At 42.0% G+C, this 15,084-nt stretch overlaps 1 protein-coding gene across 7 annotated transcripts in view; it reads right to left on the bottom strand.

The window, feature by feature from the left end:
- NRP1 (neuropilin 1) overlaps nucleotides 1-15,084 on the bottom strand; it is a 140,278-nt gene that overhangs the window by 71,155 nt on the left and 54,039 nt on the right. For all 7 annotated transcript variants that reach the window (XM_027121761.1, XM_027121765.1, XM_027121763.1 and 4 more), the window contains exons 4-6: nucleotides 13,544-13,725; nucleotides 7,235-7,462; nucleotides 1,169-1,324 (exon numbers count right to left, since the gene is read on the bottom strand). In XM_027121761.1, coding sequence (XP_026977562.1) covers nucleotides 1,169-1,324; nucleotides 7,235-7,462; nucleotides 13,544-13,725 — 566 coding nt within the window. The remainder of the gene's footprint in view (nucleotides 1-1,168; nucleotides 1,325-7,234; nucleotides 7,463-13,543; nucleotides 13,726-15,084) is intronic.

Genomic DNA, 15,084 nt, shown 5'->3' with positions numbered 1-15,084 from the left:
TCCACATTTTCTGAATTTTCTATCATAATTAATAAGGTTTTGTGGCATAAAAGGTTTTCTTTCACTGGTTTTCTACTTTTAAGCTTAGGTTTGTTATTTGGAATATAAAATGGCACAAAAATACACGAATGGATTAACCAAATAAATTAAGTAAAGATAAGATTTTGAAGTTTAATTGGCCTTTTTGTTTTCCAGTAAGATCTGGTAGAAAAGATACAAGCATATCTGTAGAACAGGTCTCCTAACTCCCCTGCCTTTTCCCTGTGCTACGTTACAACCTGGCAGCTAAAACTGATGAAACACAAATTATTCATTGTTTTTTCAGGTTTTTTTCCCTCGGGCTCTTAAAAGAGCTAGAGACCACATCAACTTAGTCGTGTACTTTTTTTCTTTTTTTGCGGTACGCGGGCCTCTCACTGTTGTGGCCTCTCCCGTTGCAAAGCACAGGCTCCGGACGCGCAGGCTCAGTGGCCAGGGCTCACGGGCCCAGCCGCTCCGCGGCATGTGGGATCTTCCCGGACCGGGGCACAAACCCGCGTCCCCTGCATCGGCAGGCGGACTCTCAACCACTGTGCCACCAGGGAAGCCCTAGTCGTGTATTTTAAGAAGATACAAAAACCATATTACTTTTTTTTCTTTTATGGAAAGTTATAGCAGAAGTTAAAACATGCTTCTTTTACGTGAATATCCGCTTTCATTCACATAAGAAAAACAAAAACAGCTTCCACCAGGGTCTCCCCAAATCAAACCACCACGCACCATCCATTCCACCTGCCTGCCTGTCGATGAACTCCACTGATGCTGACTGGTTCTTCTCATCCAGGATCGATGCCTGTCCTTCCCTGGCTCTCAGCCCAATACACACTGGAAGGTACCAGGTAGGCAGTCTGGCCATATTTCATTGTTTCAAGGCACAGTTTTGCCGTTTCCCACTTTTTCTCCCATAATTTCAGAGGCTTACATGCAGCCTTCTCGCACATAGTTTTAAGAAAGCACCCCAAAGAGTTCTTCCCATTGATATTCATATAAACCATTTAAAAGAGAAAAAGAAACACTGGGCACTCCAACTCACGAAACACATCTGTAGTGTTCACAGGGCCACAGGTGTGTGAGGAGGAATAAGAGCGACTATTTACTGCAGGGCTTTGCAAGAGGCATAAGTACTGACCTTCTGAAACACTGCTTTGCGAGACAGTGTAGTTTGCCGAGAAGCCTTCTTTGGCTATGGCGCTGTCCGTGTAGAAAACCATGGACAGGATGCCGGATGAGGAGTGGATTCGACCTGGTGTTTTCTGCCCACAGTAACGCCCAATGTGGGGACCAACTGCAGAGGAAGAAACGCAGAGACCGTGAAAATACTTTTTCTTCTGCAGCAGATGCCAGCAGAACCATTTGTGAACATGGGTCCCAGTGGAACCCGGAAGTGTTTTCTTACCCCAAGCAAGTCTTCGCTAGCTAATTGTTTTGCAGTGAACATATTGGATCGGGTTTGCGGAGAGGGTTTTCAAGTGTGCTCTGAAGGGCAATTACAGGCATAACCACATTCCCCAGTGAGCAGGACTGTTTTCAGGAACAAAATCGAAAATCTTGCTTCAATTGCAAAGGAGATTTGGGCTGTCAAGTGCACCCTGGCATTCATCTCCAGGACCGCACGGTGCACACGGTCCGGCGCCTAGGAACTCTAGCCAGCTTGTGATCACCCACAGGGGGCTCTTGGAGTCATCTGTCCTCAATGCCCCCGCCCTAGGAGGGGATCCTGGGGAATGTTCTGGAAACCAGTCCTGGCACCAGAGCAGTACCAAGGTCCGACCCAGCCCTGGGTGACCCCCACCCCCTTCCTCTTTCCATCTTTCAGTCCTGGAGCCTCGTTATGACGAACACCACAGAATTAGACAAAGGACAGTAGATTATGTCCTAATCAGGGCTGTATCTGAAGACTAATTCATAATGGTAACAATTAAAAAATTTAGAAATTATAGATACCAATAACTTACACATAATAGCAAATTGTAATCAAAACAAAAGAAAATGAGTCTTTCTGACTTCTCAGTTTTTTATCTCCCAAAACCTTAGAGAGGTGACTGCATTGCACTTGTGTCCAGGGACGAAGAGATGACGCAAAGCAGCCACTTGACTGCACACCAGGAAACAGGTAGTAACTGAGGCAGAAGAAGGCTGGGAACACTGACTGATTGGCGATCAAGTCAAGTCGTTATTTGGCTCATACTGGCCGTCCCTTTGTTGAAGTGCTTTTAGACCAACCGTGGCAATTAGCCACTGTAAGTTGCCTTATAGACAGTGTGGAAGCCCCCTGGGCTTGGAAAATCTTTCCATTTCCCTGTCCAGATCAGCAGCAAGACAAAAAAAAAAAAAAAAAATCCCCTTTTCTCTAGATTTTTTTTTAATTGCACATATGGTAAAAACATACCAGATGGTTTGGGCTTTGAAGGACAATCTGGTGTGGACCATTTTCCCCTCCAAGAAATCCGTGGTTCTGTGCCTTTCAACTAAGAGTTACTGCTGTGTTCAAGGAGGCACAGTAGGTGGACCTTTCTCTGGAGGGATGGGCCTTCGGCAGGGAGGTGGGGTTCCCAGGCCGGTGTGTGCTGCTTGGATGCAGAAGGCGAAGGCAGCTGGTGAGAGCTGGGTGAAGCTTCAGGTGTGATCGAGAAAGTGAACCCCACGCGAACTGGCCTCCCTGGAGCCCCACATGCTAGCTGAGTTCCTGGCAGGTGGCTATCTGAGCGCCCTGCTTTTTAGAGTGCTTGGATCCTGGGCTAACAGGTTTTCAGTTCTTGGCCAGCCCTCTTTAAAAAATAAAAGGAAAGAAAAGAAAGAAACTAAGCTAAAGTGGTTTACTATTTGAGTTAGCGTAAAATGATGAGTTTGAATAGCTGATAACTTCTCCACGTGCTCAAAGTAATGGATGTGACCGATTTCTCTCTCTACTGTCACCCCTCACTCTCTAGCACCCAAATGTTTGTGTGTGTCAACTGCTTTATTACGAAGAGGACAAGGTGTCTGCCCATTTAGAGGACGGATACATAGGTACCACGTGGTCGTGGACAGTGGCTCTGCAGAATGAGGGGAAAGGTCATGATATCAGGTTTCCCAGTTGGCAGAAGACAGCATCTCAGATGAAACTCTCACTGCTTTTTGTTTCTCTCTGGCTTTAATCCTGGCCACAGATTCTCCCACAACAAGTACTAGCTCTTCGCCAAGTTTTCTTCATTCTGAATGTGGCCCTATCACCAATTCAACACTTTCCCCTTCCCCTAAGAGCGCAAAGTTGCCAGCAACATATGCATGACAATATCTTGCTGGAGTCATAAACTCAGGTCTTTCCTTTCCTCAAAAAGAATCCCATTTCTGGTCTGTAATCTTAATGGGAGGCTTAGAGTCTATTCATCCTCCCTCAGTCTTTTCCCTCATTTAAATTCCATTATTGTGGTTTCATAATTTTCTTTTTCTTGAGTTTGTGGGCAAACTTTTACAGCCTTACTCCTGGCGGTCTTTCTCAGATCACCACAGCCACTGACCTTACCAAGAATACAAGCACACAAGGAAAGCTGCAGTCACCCCCTCACCACCCCGCGCTCCTCCGGCTGCCTTCCCTCCCCTCCCCTCTGCTGTCACCAGTTCCTCTGGGGAGGGCGGGAGGTGGAGTCTCTTTGAAAGAGCAAACAGAAGAGAACTTGTCTAGTGCAGACTCAGAATTTAGAGAGTCTCCATGACTCACTGGTTTATAATGTTGAAGACATGCCGGGTAAATCTGCCTTCTGTCCTTTTGAATATTGCCCCGGGACAGCAAGCAGCATGCAACTCTCTTTAGGAGCCCTCAAGATAGGAGAGTGAAAGGCTTTTTCGACTATAATACAAAGAAGTATTGAATTTTCCCGAACAACAGCGGGACCTTAGCCTAGCAAGCTAATGCAATATTGATCTGAGCCAGAGCGGCTGCAAGACCCTCATCTGTCTTGGGTATGCGCTCATTTGTGGATTTACATGACCACAGCTCTTGGGTTCCCTGCTTCTGGTTATTGTGGAGCCAAAGGCCTAGGAGATGAATTCAAACTGTCACAAAAACAGAAGTACGATTCAAAAAAAGAACGACTGGAGAATTTAAGCAACAGGTACTAAGCTCTCTCTTGGGGGAGAGCAGGCCTGCGATGATCATAGCTTCTCAGGTGTGAAGGCAACACAGGATTTGTGCTGTTTGAAAGATACACCTGCAACAGGAAATGGCAAAAGCCCATTCTTTGTATTTTCCCACTAATCCCTCCATTTAATTATAACCCTACCTCAGAATCAGACAATTTGGCTCTCTGCCACTTTTTTATGAGAAAAAAAGGCAACAGTCTATTATAAGGAGGTACTTTTAAAACGAGGTATTTTGAATAAATAAACAAGAAGGGGGATCATTTTGAGAAGGTACAAGATAGGCTACATCTACTTTTCTTAGCATAAACCTTTTGGCGGAGAATATCTGGATTTTGCAACTTTTCCCCAGAGAAAAGAATTTGCGACATTTATGTCATTTATATTTTGGAAGGTTGATATCATTGATATTTTATATTTATATAATTGATATTTTATATTTTAGAAGGTTAATTTTAATATGAAAGTAAATAAAAACCAAACAGAACTCAATCCAGCTTTCATGATGCTTATTCCTAAAATCATTGATAATTTGGGGAACGTAGGTCACAGCCTCAGTTCCAACTCTTTGCCCAGCCTGGATGGACAGCTGGCTTCATCTGCGCCCAGGTTTTGTGAGCTAGGCATTCATGTTTGGTTCCATGATTCAGCACAAGCATTTGCAGGCATGCTTAGCTCATGGCTCTCAAACCATACGTAAACTTCCACCAATGACTCCAGAGCCGCTACTTGGGAATCTATGTTGCTTCAAAGAGAGTGCTAGCTGGAGGAGTGGGGTTTGCCACGTGCATGCCTGGGATCTCAAGTTTTGGAGTAAACTGCTTCTCTTCAAAGTCAATCTGAACCAATGGGTCACTTTCAATTACTCAGTCGTCTAATTCACTGCTTATGATAAAATGCAACATAAAATCACTTGATGGTTACAAGCCTTCAGCACCTTCTGGTTGTTGCTTTTGGAAAGGCTATCAAAGACTAGAAGTGATTTTGCTGGCAAGGAACTCTATGTGTTGAACTACATGACAAAAATGTTCCTAGTGCCACTGATAAAAAACCCAAGAGGACACAGTCTTTCATTCTGCCTAAAAAAGAGTGAGCTGTGATGCTGTTGTACACTGGACGAGACCAGATAGATACTAACAAATACACGATCACATTTTTCATATTCCAAAGCCAGTTTTCTCTGGGAATAAGTCAAACACAGCATGGTTTAAAACATGGGTGAACTGCAAGGCTGACAACCTGTATTGTTAATTGTTCTTCGTTTCAACTCCGTGATTTTCTAGAGCCAGAAAATTACTACTTTGGAAAACCCTTGACACTAATAACAATGTGCTTCTTTCTACATAAGTTGGTTGATTGGACCTTCTTTTCAGATGTCAATTTAAATATAAGTTCTAGAAAAGAATGCTGCAAATTTGGATTGTGAACAAATAAACCCATTATTAAATGTTCCAACTATTATTACAATACTATTATAATACTGTTTTCCTAATTATCGGATTGAATACTTGGAAATCAATCAGTGCTCTGTTTGGGCAAATCTCACTACTTAATGAAGGAGTTCCGATAAGATCATCATAACCCTATTTATATGGTAAAAAAAGCAAAGAAGAGGCTAAAGTAATGATAACTCAGCCATGTGCTCCAATGACAACATAAGCTTTCTCTAAACCCAGACTTTCTCCAGTGTTTTTTACTATTGAGGAACATACCTAAACTGAATTACACTGATCATTTTCATCTCATTTCAAAGACAAAGGCAATTTCTTTCACATTATACTAGCTCTTCGTTTACAGTTTACTTAAATATTCTTTCCTCCATCTTGATAATAATATCTGACTATTTCATAGATGGCTCCAAAGTTCTAATTGCATGATTTGTAAGAACTTCCAAGCCACCCTTTCTGATCTGTGCAGAGTGTGTTCTCCAGAGAAATCTTACTATTAAACCAGACTAAACACAAGACAAGCAATGCAGCTGCAACAAATTATTTGATATTATCTCCCTCTGTTCAGAACTTGGGTGTGTATTTTTGCCATTCACCTTCTAGTTCACAGGGGTTGAAATGGAGAACTTTCATTTAGCTGGCCACATGGCTACCTCCCCCGCCTCCTTCAAATCTCTCTCACTTTCTTAATAAGGTCTGACCTGACTGCCCTATTTAAAAATTCCCCCCATCCCTCTCCCCTAACCTTAGTTCTTCTCATGCTTTTACTCTACTTTTTCTTCTTTTCTTTTTCTTTGTTTATAGCACTTCTCATCTTCTAACATTCCATACACATACTTCATTTGTCTGTAATGTGCCCTGTTTATTACCTCATTCCTGGTAGAATCTAAACAGGGCAGCCATCTTTGCTTTGTTTGCCAAGAGGCTAGAACAGTGCCTGGTCCATGGCAGGTGCTCAATAAATATATTTTTTGAATGGATGATGAATTCAGACGATAGGAACAAGGTGTACCAAGGATGTACTGAGGCAATTTGAATCCCCAAAGATAAAAATTCCCTAGAGAGCAGACAAGGAATCCATCTAAATGAGGAATGTCCAAATGTTCTCCTCCTTCCTTTCCTAAATTTCTAAATGTTTTGGTAGCATAATAGACACATATTTCACTGTTAAAATTTTAGCAGGTACTTAACCTCTCTGGCCCTTAGTCTCTGCATTTACAAAATGAATGGTTTGATTTAACTGATGTCTTAAGAGCTCACCCTCTGACGAGTTTATGAATTAATGACCTACAGGCAAGTCATTGAAATGAGCAAAATACTTAAGTCAGGAAAACCATGGATTGGTCCCAATTTTGTCAGCAAAATAGTTATGAGACCTTGCATAGACTTTTATGGCTCCGTTTCCTCATCTATAAAATGAAGGCATTAGATTAGAAAGTTACCAAGTCTTTTTGGGCTCAAATATTTCGTCATGGCTCTGCATAAAGAAAGTTACTGTTTTGCTTTGCTTTGCCTCCTCCTTTTGAGCTACTTTTTAAAGTGACGCATGTGTCATGATGCTTGTAAAAGGATCCCAGGACCCTTCCCCCAGATCCTTCCCTTTTGGGGGTGCTTCCTGCCATTCTTACCGTCAGGGAATCCATCCCAGATTTCTAGCCGGTCATAGCGGCAAAACATCCCCCCAGGAGGATTTGAGTCAGCCTCCAGGTCAAAGCTTTCAAATTCCAGGATAATCTCCGACATCTTTGGTGCAAAGATAATATAGGTGCATTCTAGGCTGTTGGGATATTTTTCAGGGAATCCTGGGGATTTTATCACCCCACTAGGTGTTGTGTAGTTCTGGGAACATTCAGGACCTATAAGTAAAAGAAAAAAGGAGCAAAGTGAAAATTCCACTTAAACGACCTTCCCAAGAAATAACCTGGGCAAAGACGGTTTATCTTTCTAATAAAAGCCCACCATTATAAACACGGCCCTAATCACTCCTTACTCAGCCTTTACGCAGTGGTGATAGGTATGGAAAGTCAAGTTCAGATTTATTGTGTTCACCTTAGTTTTCCATTTGTGTGGAGCAATTTTAAAACTTCTGCTCTTGCAGAGAAAAAAAAATGACAAATACAAAATCATGTGGGAACATTGAATGAGTAAGCTACAGAAATCTCGACAGAGCCCTAGAGAAATAATTACAGCCCCTTCAAGCTTAAATCTTTAAATCTTGAGGCTGACAGCCCTTTACTGGTGAAATAGAACATTTACAAAGGCGAGGGAGAGAATTCAGTGGAGGGAGTTTGGGTTTCAGATTCCTACACCAGTGACTCAGTAACTCTACCAGATGTGACCTCTGCCTCTTTGACAAACCAAATGTGAAAGGTAATTCGTACATGTACGCAGGGTGAGTGACTCATTTGGAACGGTGTTGACACAGGTGTGCCAGTAAACTGTGGGTGTTGGTGGGGGCATGGTAAACTGGGATGCAGGTCCTGTGGCTACAAGTCACCTGATACCAATGTTGACATCCTAACCTTCTCCAAAGTATCAGATACAGTACAGGAGGTCATTCTAAAATGTTAATGTATATGTTTATAACGTGTAATTTAAATGACGGTTCAGTGTTATCACGACAACAAATTACAGTGATCTGTAATTTAAATTACATATATTGCAAGTCATCCTTATGACTACATGAATTACCACAATTTCAGTTCATGGAATCAGCACTGAACAGGGTGCTATTCACCACACGATTGAAAACCGCCCATCTACATGGACAGGGACATCAATGCCTGTCAGCTTCTGCCCCTTATCACCACCACTGCTGCCCTGATTGTCAAAGAGCTCTTAGGGCTCCCTGGGAAACAGAGATGACCTGACCCTTTTGAATCTCAGGATCCAATGCGGGGATGTTCAGTTCAACAATTCTTTTCCCGGACTGTTGCCTCACTGATGGGGACCCTGCGAGGAAGTGTAAGGATTCAACTCTAAATAAGGAGGCTTGTCGGGCTTGTTCTTAACTAAATATTCTTCCAAAGTGCCAAGTACTAAAGGCAACATATTAGGCATTAATACACATTAAATTTAACTGGCAGATCTCTATTTTTAGTGGCGAGGGTTAGTAAGCTGAATCTCCTCCTCAGCGCATCTGGCAGCCTGTTGAAAAAACAAACCAATCGCTTTCTCCCCACGCACGTATTAGACAGCCATGGCCCTGGAGACGAAGACTACTTAGTAGACAGCACAATAAACCTGGTCAGTAGAATTCTGACTTGAATACCTTCCCAAGCCTTCTACGATGGGGCTCACCCTTTAGCATGATGGCCTCCAATGCTTATCTATTTGATTCTGGTTAAAAAGTTATTACCATGTGGCATTTTGCCATGTCAGTTTCAGGTAACGAGCTTGTGAAACGTGCGTCTAATTTATAATATGCTTCTAAGCTATTTGGTGGCTTCTGAGATGACTAGGCCAATTTGTCATTAATTGACAAAGTCATTTATATGTAGGTAGTTGGGAACCCTTCAGAATTTGATTTCCAAGCTGTAGGAACAGTGGCTCTGGAGACCTCCAACCTCCTCCTTGGGGATTTGGCTGGCAAAGCAAACAGGAGAGTTTAATGCAGGTTCCAATATTTTCTCCTTCTTAGAAAAATAAAATTACCCAGGTTAGGTTAAGATTTCATGAGAGGGAAAAAAATGACAGGAATTAAGGGCATAATTTCAAAATCAAATAAATTCCCATGCTTTCACTGTATATCCTTGTCATGTCAGATCCCTTTATTTTATTTTATTTATTTATCTTTTTTTGGTACGCGGGCCTCTCACTGTTGTGGCCTCTCCCGTTGCGGACCACAGGCTCCGGACGCACAGGCTCAGCGGCCACGGCTCACGGGCCCAGCCGCTCCGCGGCATGTGGGATCTTCCTGGACCGGGGCACGAACCCGTGTCCCCTGCATCGGCAGGTGGACTCTCAACCACTGCGCCACCAGGGAAGCCCCAGATCCCTTTAGAAGCTAGCCCAGGTTTTCTAACGTATTTTGGCAAAGGCCGGGGACATTCCATGGGGAAGCAGAAGACGGCTGGATGGATCACCAGGAACTCTGAGCTCTAGTCCTGCCTTTATCACTGACCTGCTGTGTAGCCTCCGTGGCCTCTTAACCTTCCTGGTCCTCAGATTCTGTGCATCACAAATGGGAGGTGGGCTTTAGGATTTGAAAAAAATTCCTTTCAAACTCAAAGCTTCTGTAATTTCCTACTTCCTCCATTATACATCAAAATTTGTCTTACTCAGTTCCTTAATCCCTGTTGTGTAAGTTTGCCACAGTTGAGTGAGCACTTCCCCAAAAACGATGATGGCGGGAGTGGGCTGAGGGATCCCATGGTGAATACACAAGCCGTAAACAAGACTAAGGGCGAGCAGCTGGTGTGCCCAGGAGTGAGTGAGCTACTGGGGTGAGGGGGGCACACACAGCATTGGCAGCCAGTGACACCATGCTTTCCCTGCTACTTGTAAGACTGACAGCATCCTGTGTAGCCATAGGCACCCCACATTTCGTTGTTAAGAACCATAAGGATGGATAATGATAAGAGCTAAAATATTCTCTTTGGAATTATTATTAAATGTACAGACTTTTAGTCAAATAATGTAGGAAGTGACCGATCCCGCTCTCAATAAATGCTGCCCCCGCCCCCGCCACTGAGACCCACAGGAAATGGATATGGCTTCTTCCAGCATCTGGGCCTGGATGACCCGGACCCAGGGAAGGACAGGGGCAGAGTGGGAGGTGTGCAGGCTGGGGTTTCCTAGAGAAATTTCTTCCAGTGAATGGAAATCATTTTAGGGATGGTAGCCCAAGGTTCTAGCATCTGGGAAGAGACCTGCAGAAGGGGAATGTGGTACCTGAGGAGAGGACTAGGGTGTCCAGGGGGCTCCAGGAGGAATGGGGAAGAGGTAAGGACTGGCCACCACTGTCAGGCAAAGGTGGTCCTCTAGAAATGCAGCCCCAGGGATGCAGAAATGGCCCTGTGATCTACTGTCAGAAAACCTCAAGGTCAACAAGTGAAAATTTAATGTATTGGTTCAACTATGATTAGTCTAATTTATGTGTTTTGAGGAAACCTGAAATTGCTGCAGCCTGGAAGAAGTGCTATGTTTTCAAAAGAATGGAGATTCTATAACATCATTAAATGGCTTTAGAGGAAAGAACGCCCGTGAACCTGTCTATGTGTTCGTGAATGTATTCTCCTAGTTCATGATTTTATGGAGTATCTATAAGGACTACAATATGTGCAATGAGTGAGAAAGAAAGATGTTTTCTTTGCATTTTTTAGGTCGTACCAATTTAGTTGGGAAATGATACATACACACATGAAGAAATTTGGGATTACTTAGGAAAAACATTTAGTTAGTGAAACACAGTTGTGTGTGTGTGTGTGTATATATACATACAGTTTGTATATGTGTATATTTGTGTGTGTGTCTATTAAGGGACAAGCTGGGTACAAGCGTAGGAAAATAAAAAGTACATTAATGAAGAGGAATAAGCTTAGAGCCTGGTTTCCATGGAGGTTAAAAGGCTTAAACCAGAAGAGAGGGAGGGCTGTGAAATCTGGATAAAGCACCCCCTTCATCTATAATCACTGTAACAGCTAGTGTGCATGGGATGCATCTTCTGGGACAGGCACTGGCTACATGTTTTCATTTCAGCTGATCTTCACAAAGAGCCTGTGCTAGATACTGTCATCCATTGTTCAGATGAGGAATCCAAAGCTCTGAACCTCCACACAGACGGTCAGTAGCCAAATCAAAATTCACATGCAGGTCTGCTGCACCTCACTCAGCACACCCACCTGGGGCAGGAAGCCAGGTTGTGGGTTTGTAAGAGTGAAGCTGGGAAGGTTGGGAGCAGCTGATGTCAAGGCTTGAGCTTGACCTTGGAGGACTTGACCCGACAGGTGACAGACACCTGCCATAGGTGTTTTGGGGACAGTAGTTTGATGACTATTTGAGAAGCTGTGCTAGGATACGATAACATGGGGATTAACCACAAGGCAGGCTTGTCTGGCCAATGGCAGTGGACGTGGAAAGGAAGCTGTGACTCTCTCTCTTTTTAATTGAGGTATAGTTGATTTACAAGATTATAACAGGTTCAGGTGTACAGCAAGGTGATTCAAGATTTCGGAAGCCATGACTCTTTGAGACTTTGGGACGAAAATCCAAAAGAACTGGCAGCCATATTGGATGTAGGAAGGCAAGAAGAGAAAGAAGAAAATAAGGCTTCGAGTCTCAAGGACGCATTGAGGGGAAAAAAGGGAGGAAATCACGGTGCATCTGAGACTAACAGAAGTGTGGGGATGAGTTCATCTGGAAGGAAGCTGAAGAACTGTTAATGACTTAGGAAGGATCTCGCTCTTTCTCCATCCACCGTCTTCAGATCTTTGAGAAACACTGACAATGAAAAGTTATTCTTGTCTCCTTTTCTGACACTTTCTTTGATGCTGTCACATGCAGGTCAGCAAGCAAATGCGTGTGTTTGTGCATGTGTGTACATACACATACGTGGATTTAGATAGGTCAAACAGCTCTCAACACAAGGAAATATGTCCATATGTAATCATGTGAACACACTGAGGTCCTACGTCTGCTGTTATTTCTACTAAAGGTTTTCTGAGCACGTGCCCAGATGAATTTCTGAAGAAAGTTCTCTCCATCTATCCATATTTATATGGGACAGTACCAGATTTCTTTGACATTTAAAGAAGTTGTGCCAATGCTCCCAGAAACACTTAAAACTCTCTTTTTGGTTATTCTCGGTGGCCACCGACCCAGAGGATCTTAGGCTTTTGTATTTGGTGTGGCTGGATTTCTTTTCTATTAAATAAAGCTCTTTCTCCTATATTCCAGGACAATACATTTAAATCTTGAGCCTCTGTCCCTGGAAGGTCTCCCGCACATTAATGTCCACTTAAAAGGGGAGGCTGGATTGAGCACACAGCAGGAACCTACAGGCTGTTGTGAAAAACAGTGACATCCAGGTAAAGCTACAATTCGTATCAATTGATATGTGTGTTGAATTCCTCAAAGCTGGGAGACTGTGCATTCTCAGATTCTATCCCATCCCAATATATACCATTGTGACTGAAGATCAGTAAGTGATTATTCTGCAGAGGGCAAGTGATAATTAATTTGGAAGGGGAATGCCATTTAAATGGAGGACGATTTTGCTTCCTCCAGGAAGTTCTTTCCCCAACCATGCCTCCCATCAACAGAAAGCCTCTTCTTCTTCCAATAGCTTTCGAAACTCTAAGGCTAGTGGACTAGCGCTTTGCTTTTCCTGGGAAATACCAGTTTTGAATTTTGCAATAAAATAAAGCGAAGAGGCAAGAGGGAGGGGATATGGGGATATATGTATACGTATAACTGATTCACTTTGGTATACAGCAGAAACTAACACACCATTGTAAAGCAATTATACCCCAATAAAGATGTTAAAAAAAAGAATAAACTTAAATGAGGTGTTAAAAAAAAAAAAGGGAAGAAGATGTACGTGACTTTAAGGTAAGAGGGACTCATGCATTTTTAACTAAAGAAATGAAACTTCAAGAGTAGATCAAACTTATTTTTGAATAGGAAAGATAAGAATAAATGTTCTTCAAGGAGTTTTACAGAGTATATACCTTATAAACACTGGTCAGCATATTAGAATGATGAAATTGTGATGCTTAAAATACATTTTAAAAGTTTTTTTAAACATGCTTCCTCCATACACTGGGTAATTTTCCTTTGTTTAAAGTATTTTCCAACATTTTTGTAATGGGAACATATGACTTTTTACCAAAAGTTTAAAAACGTTACTCCTTGTCTCTCTTTTCACTTTGTCTCTTGCGAGCTCAAGCAATGTTAATGACCACTTAGTCACACTTGTTCTCCTGTAAGTTACTCACCTCTCTTGAAAATTTCATAACGTATGGAAAATCCTGCCCCGTGTGTCTCATAATCAGAGACAAACTTGATAAAGAGAAATGGCCCTGAAGACACGACAGGAGAAGGGGCAATCTTTCCACAGAACTTTCCCCATAAACGCCCATTTTCATTCTCTCCATCGATGACTTCCACGTAGTCATACCTAAGACACAAAGATGGAAGAAAACATCAGGTTAACGAGAAAAGTCCTTTTAATTTCAGTAATTTAGAAACCAGCATTCTCCACCACCATCTGTCAGGAGCAAAACTGCTATCTGCATTCACTGCTGGATTTCATGGAGAGGGAAAGAAGTCTAGCAAAATGAAATCATTAAAATGGACTACATCATGTCCATATACATCATCTGGCAACACAGAACTATTAAGAATAATGGTGTCCATTATACTTGCAGACAATGTCAGTTAAAGTAACCAATTAACAAGAAAAAGGAAAATCTCATGAGCACAATTCTCTTTTATTAAATTGTGTTCCTTTGTCTGGGGTTGGGGGGTTGTCAATACATAATGCTATGCATTCTTTTCAAACTGTGAAGTTCTTTTAGGAATTCAAAATGTCTCCTTGGCTGGAGCTCTCCATAAATAATACTTTGATTTCTGTGAGCGACCCTCTAAACATATGGCCACAGAATAATAAACAGATTCTTTACTATTTAACTCAATTCCACTAAGCTCCAGGCTTCTTAGAAGAAAAAAAAAACTCTCTCAGTATCCACTGTGGTCAAAACACAGATCATCTTTTCCCCAAACTACAACTTGAATTGCAGAACATAATCTCTTCAAAGAAAGAAGTTTATTTAAAAATGGAAAGTAACTTTATTTACTACCAGCCTTATTACCTTTAAAGGAATATTGTCATTTGAAATGGAAATATGACACACTTGAAATCATCAAAGTGATATGATTTTTAAAAATTCAGGCTTAATGATACACTAAGCAGACAAATGATGAAGGAAGTAGCAATAAAATATTACCCTAAAGATTGCACTGAGATAATGCATGTGTCTGGACCATTTTTTTCACTAAAAGGTGGAAATCCATCTCCAATAAACTAGCATTCCCCCAGGAAAACAGGAAGACTTTTTTGTTCGGCATTATCTATTTCTTAGTGTCTTGCTCTTTCTTTTCGTTTTATTTGCCAAGTCACCTAGGAGCCAGATAATCTGATCTGTCTTCCATACTTCTTCTAGAACTGACGTGAAGACATTACAATCCACTCATTGCAAAACATTATTTCTGTGTTTAACTTGGTTCAAAAGTCCTGGGATATATTAATTTCAGGAACGGCTAAAATATGGCAGTAACATAAACTGTATCTGGCGATTTAAAAGAGATCAAAGTGTGGGAAATCTTCATGATGACCAATGTCATCCTTAGCAATCCTTTGCAAACTGTCCAGGACACATGACTTATGTTTATGTAAAGTCTCATGAGACAACTGCAAAGATGCTATCAAGAGTTAAAGTGGATAGCTTAAGGCTCTCTAAATTAAAAATGACATTAC

The sequence above is a fragment of the Aethalodelphis obliquidens genome, unplaced genomic scaffold (genome assembly GCF_003676395.1).
Source record: "Aethalodelphis obliquidens isolate GAN/ISIS:26980383/991018 unplaced genomic scaffold, ASM367639v1 scaffold23, whole genome shotgun sequence".
Classification (NCBI taxonomy): domain Eukaryota; kingdom Metazoa; phylum Chordata; class Mammalia; order Artiodactyla; family Delphinidae; genus Aethalodelphis; species Aethalodelphis obliquidens.
This window is presented reverse-complemented; position numbering and strand designations above follow the sequence as displayed.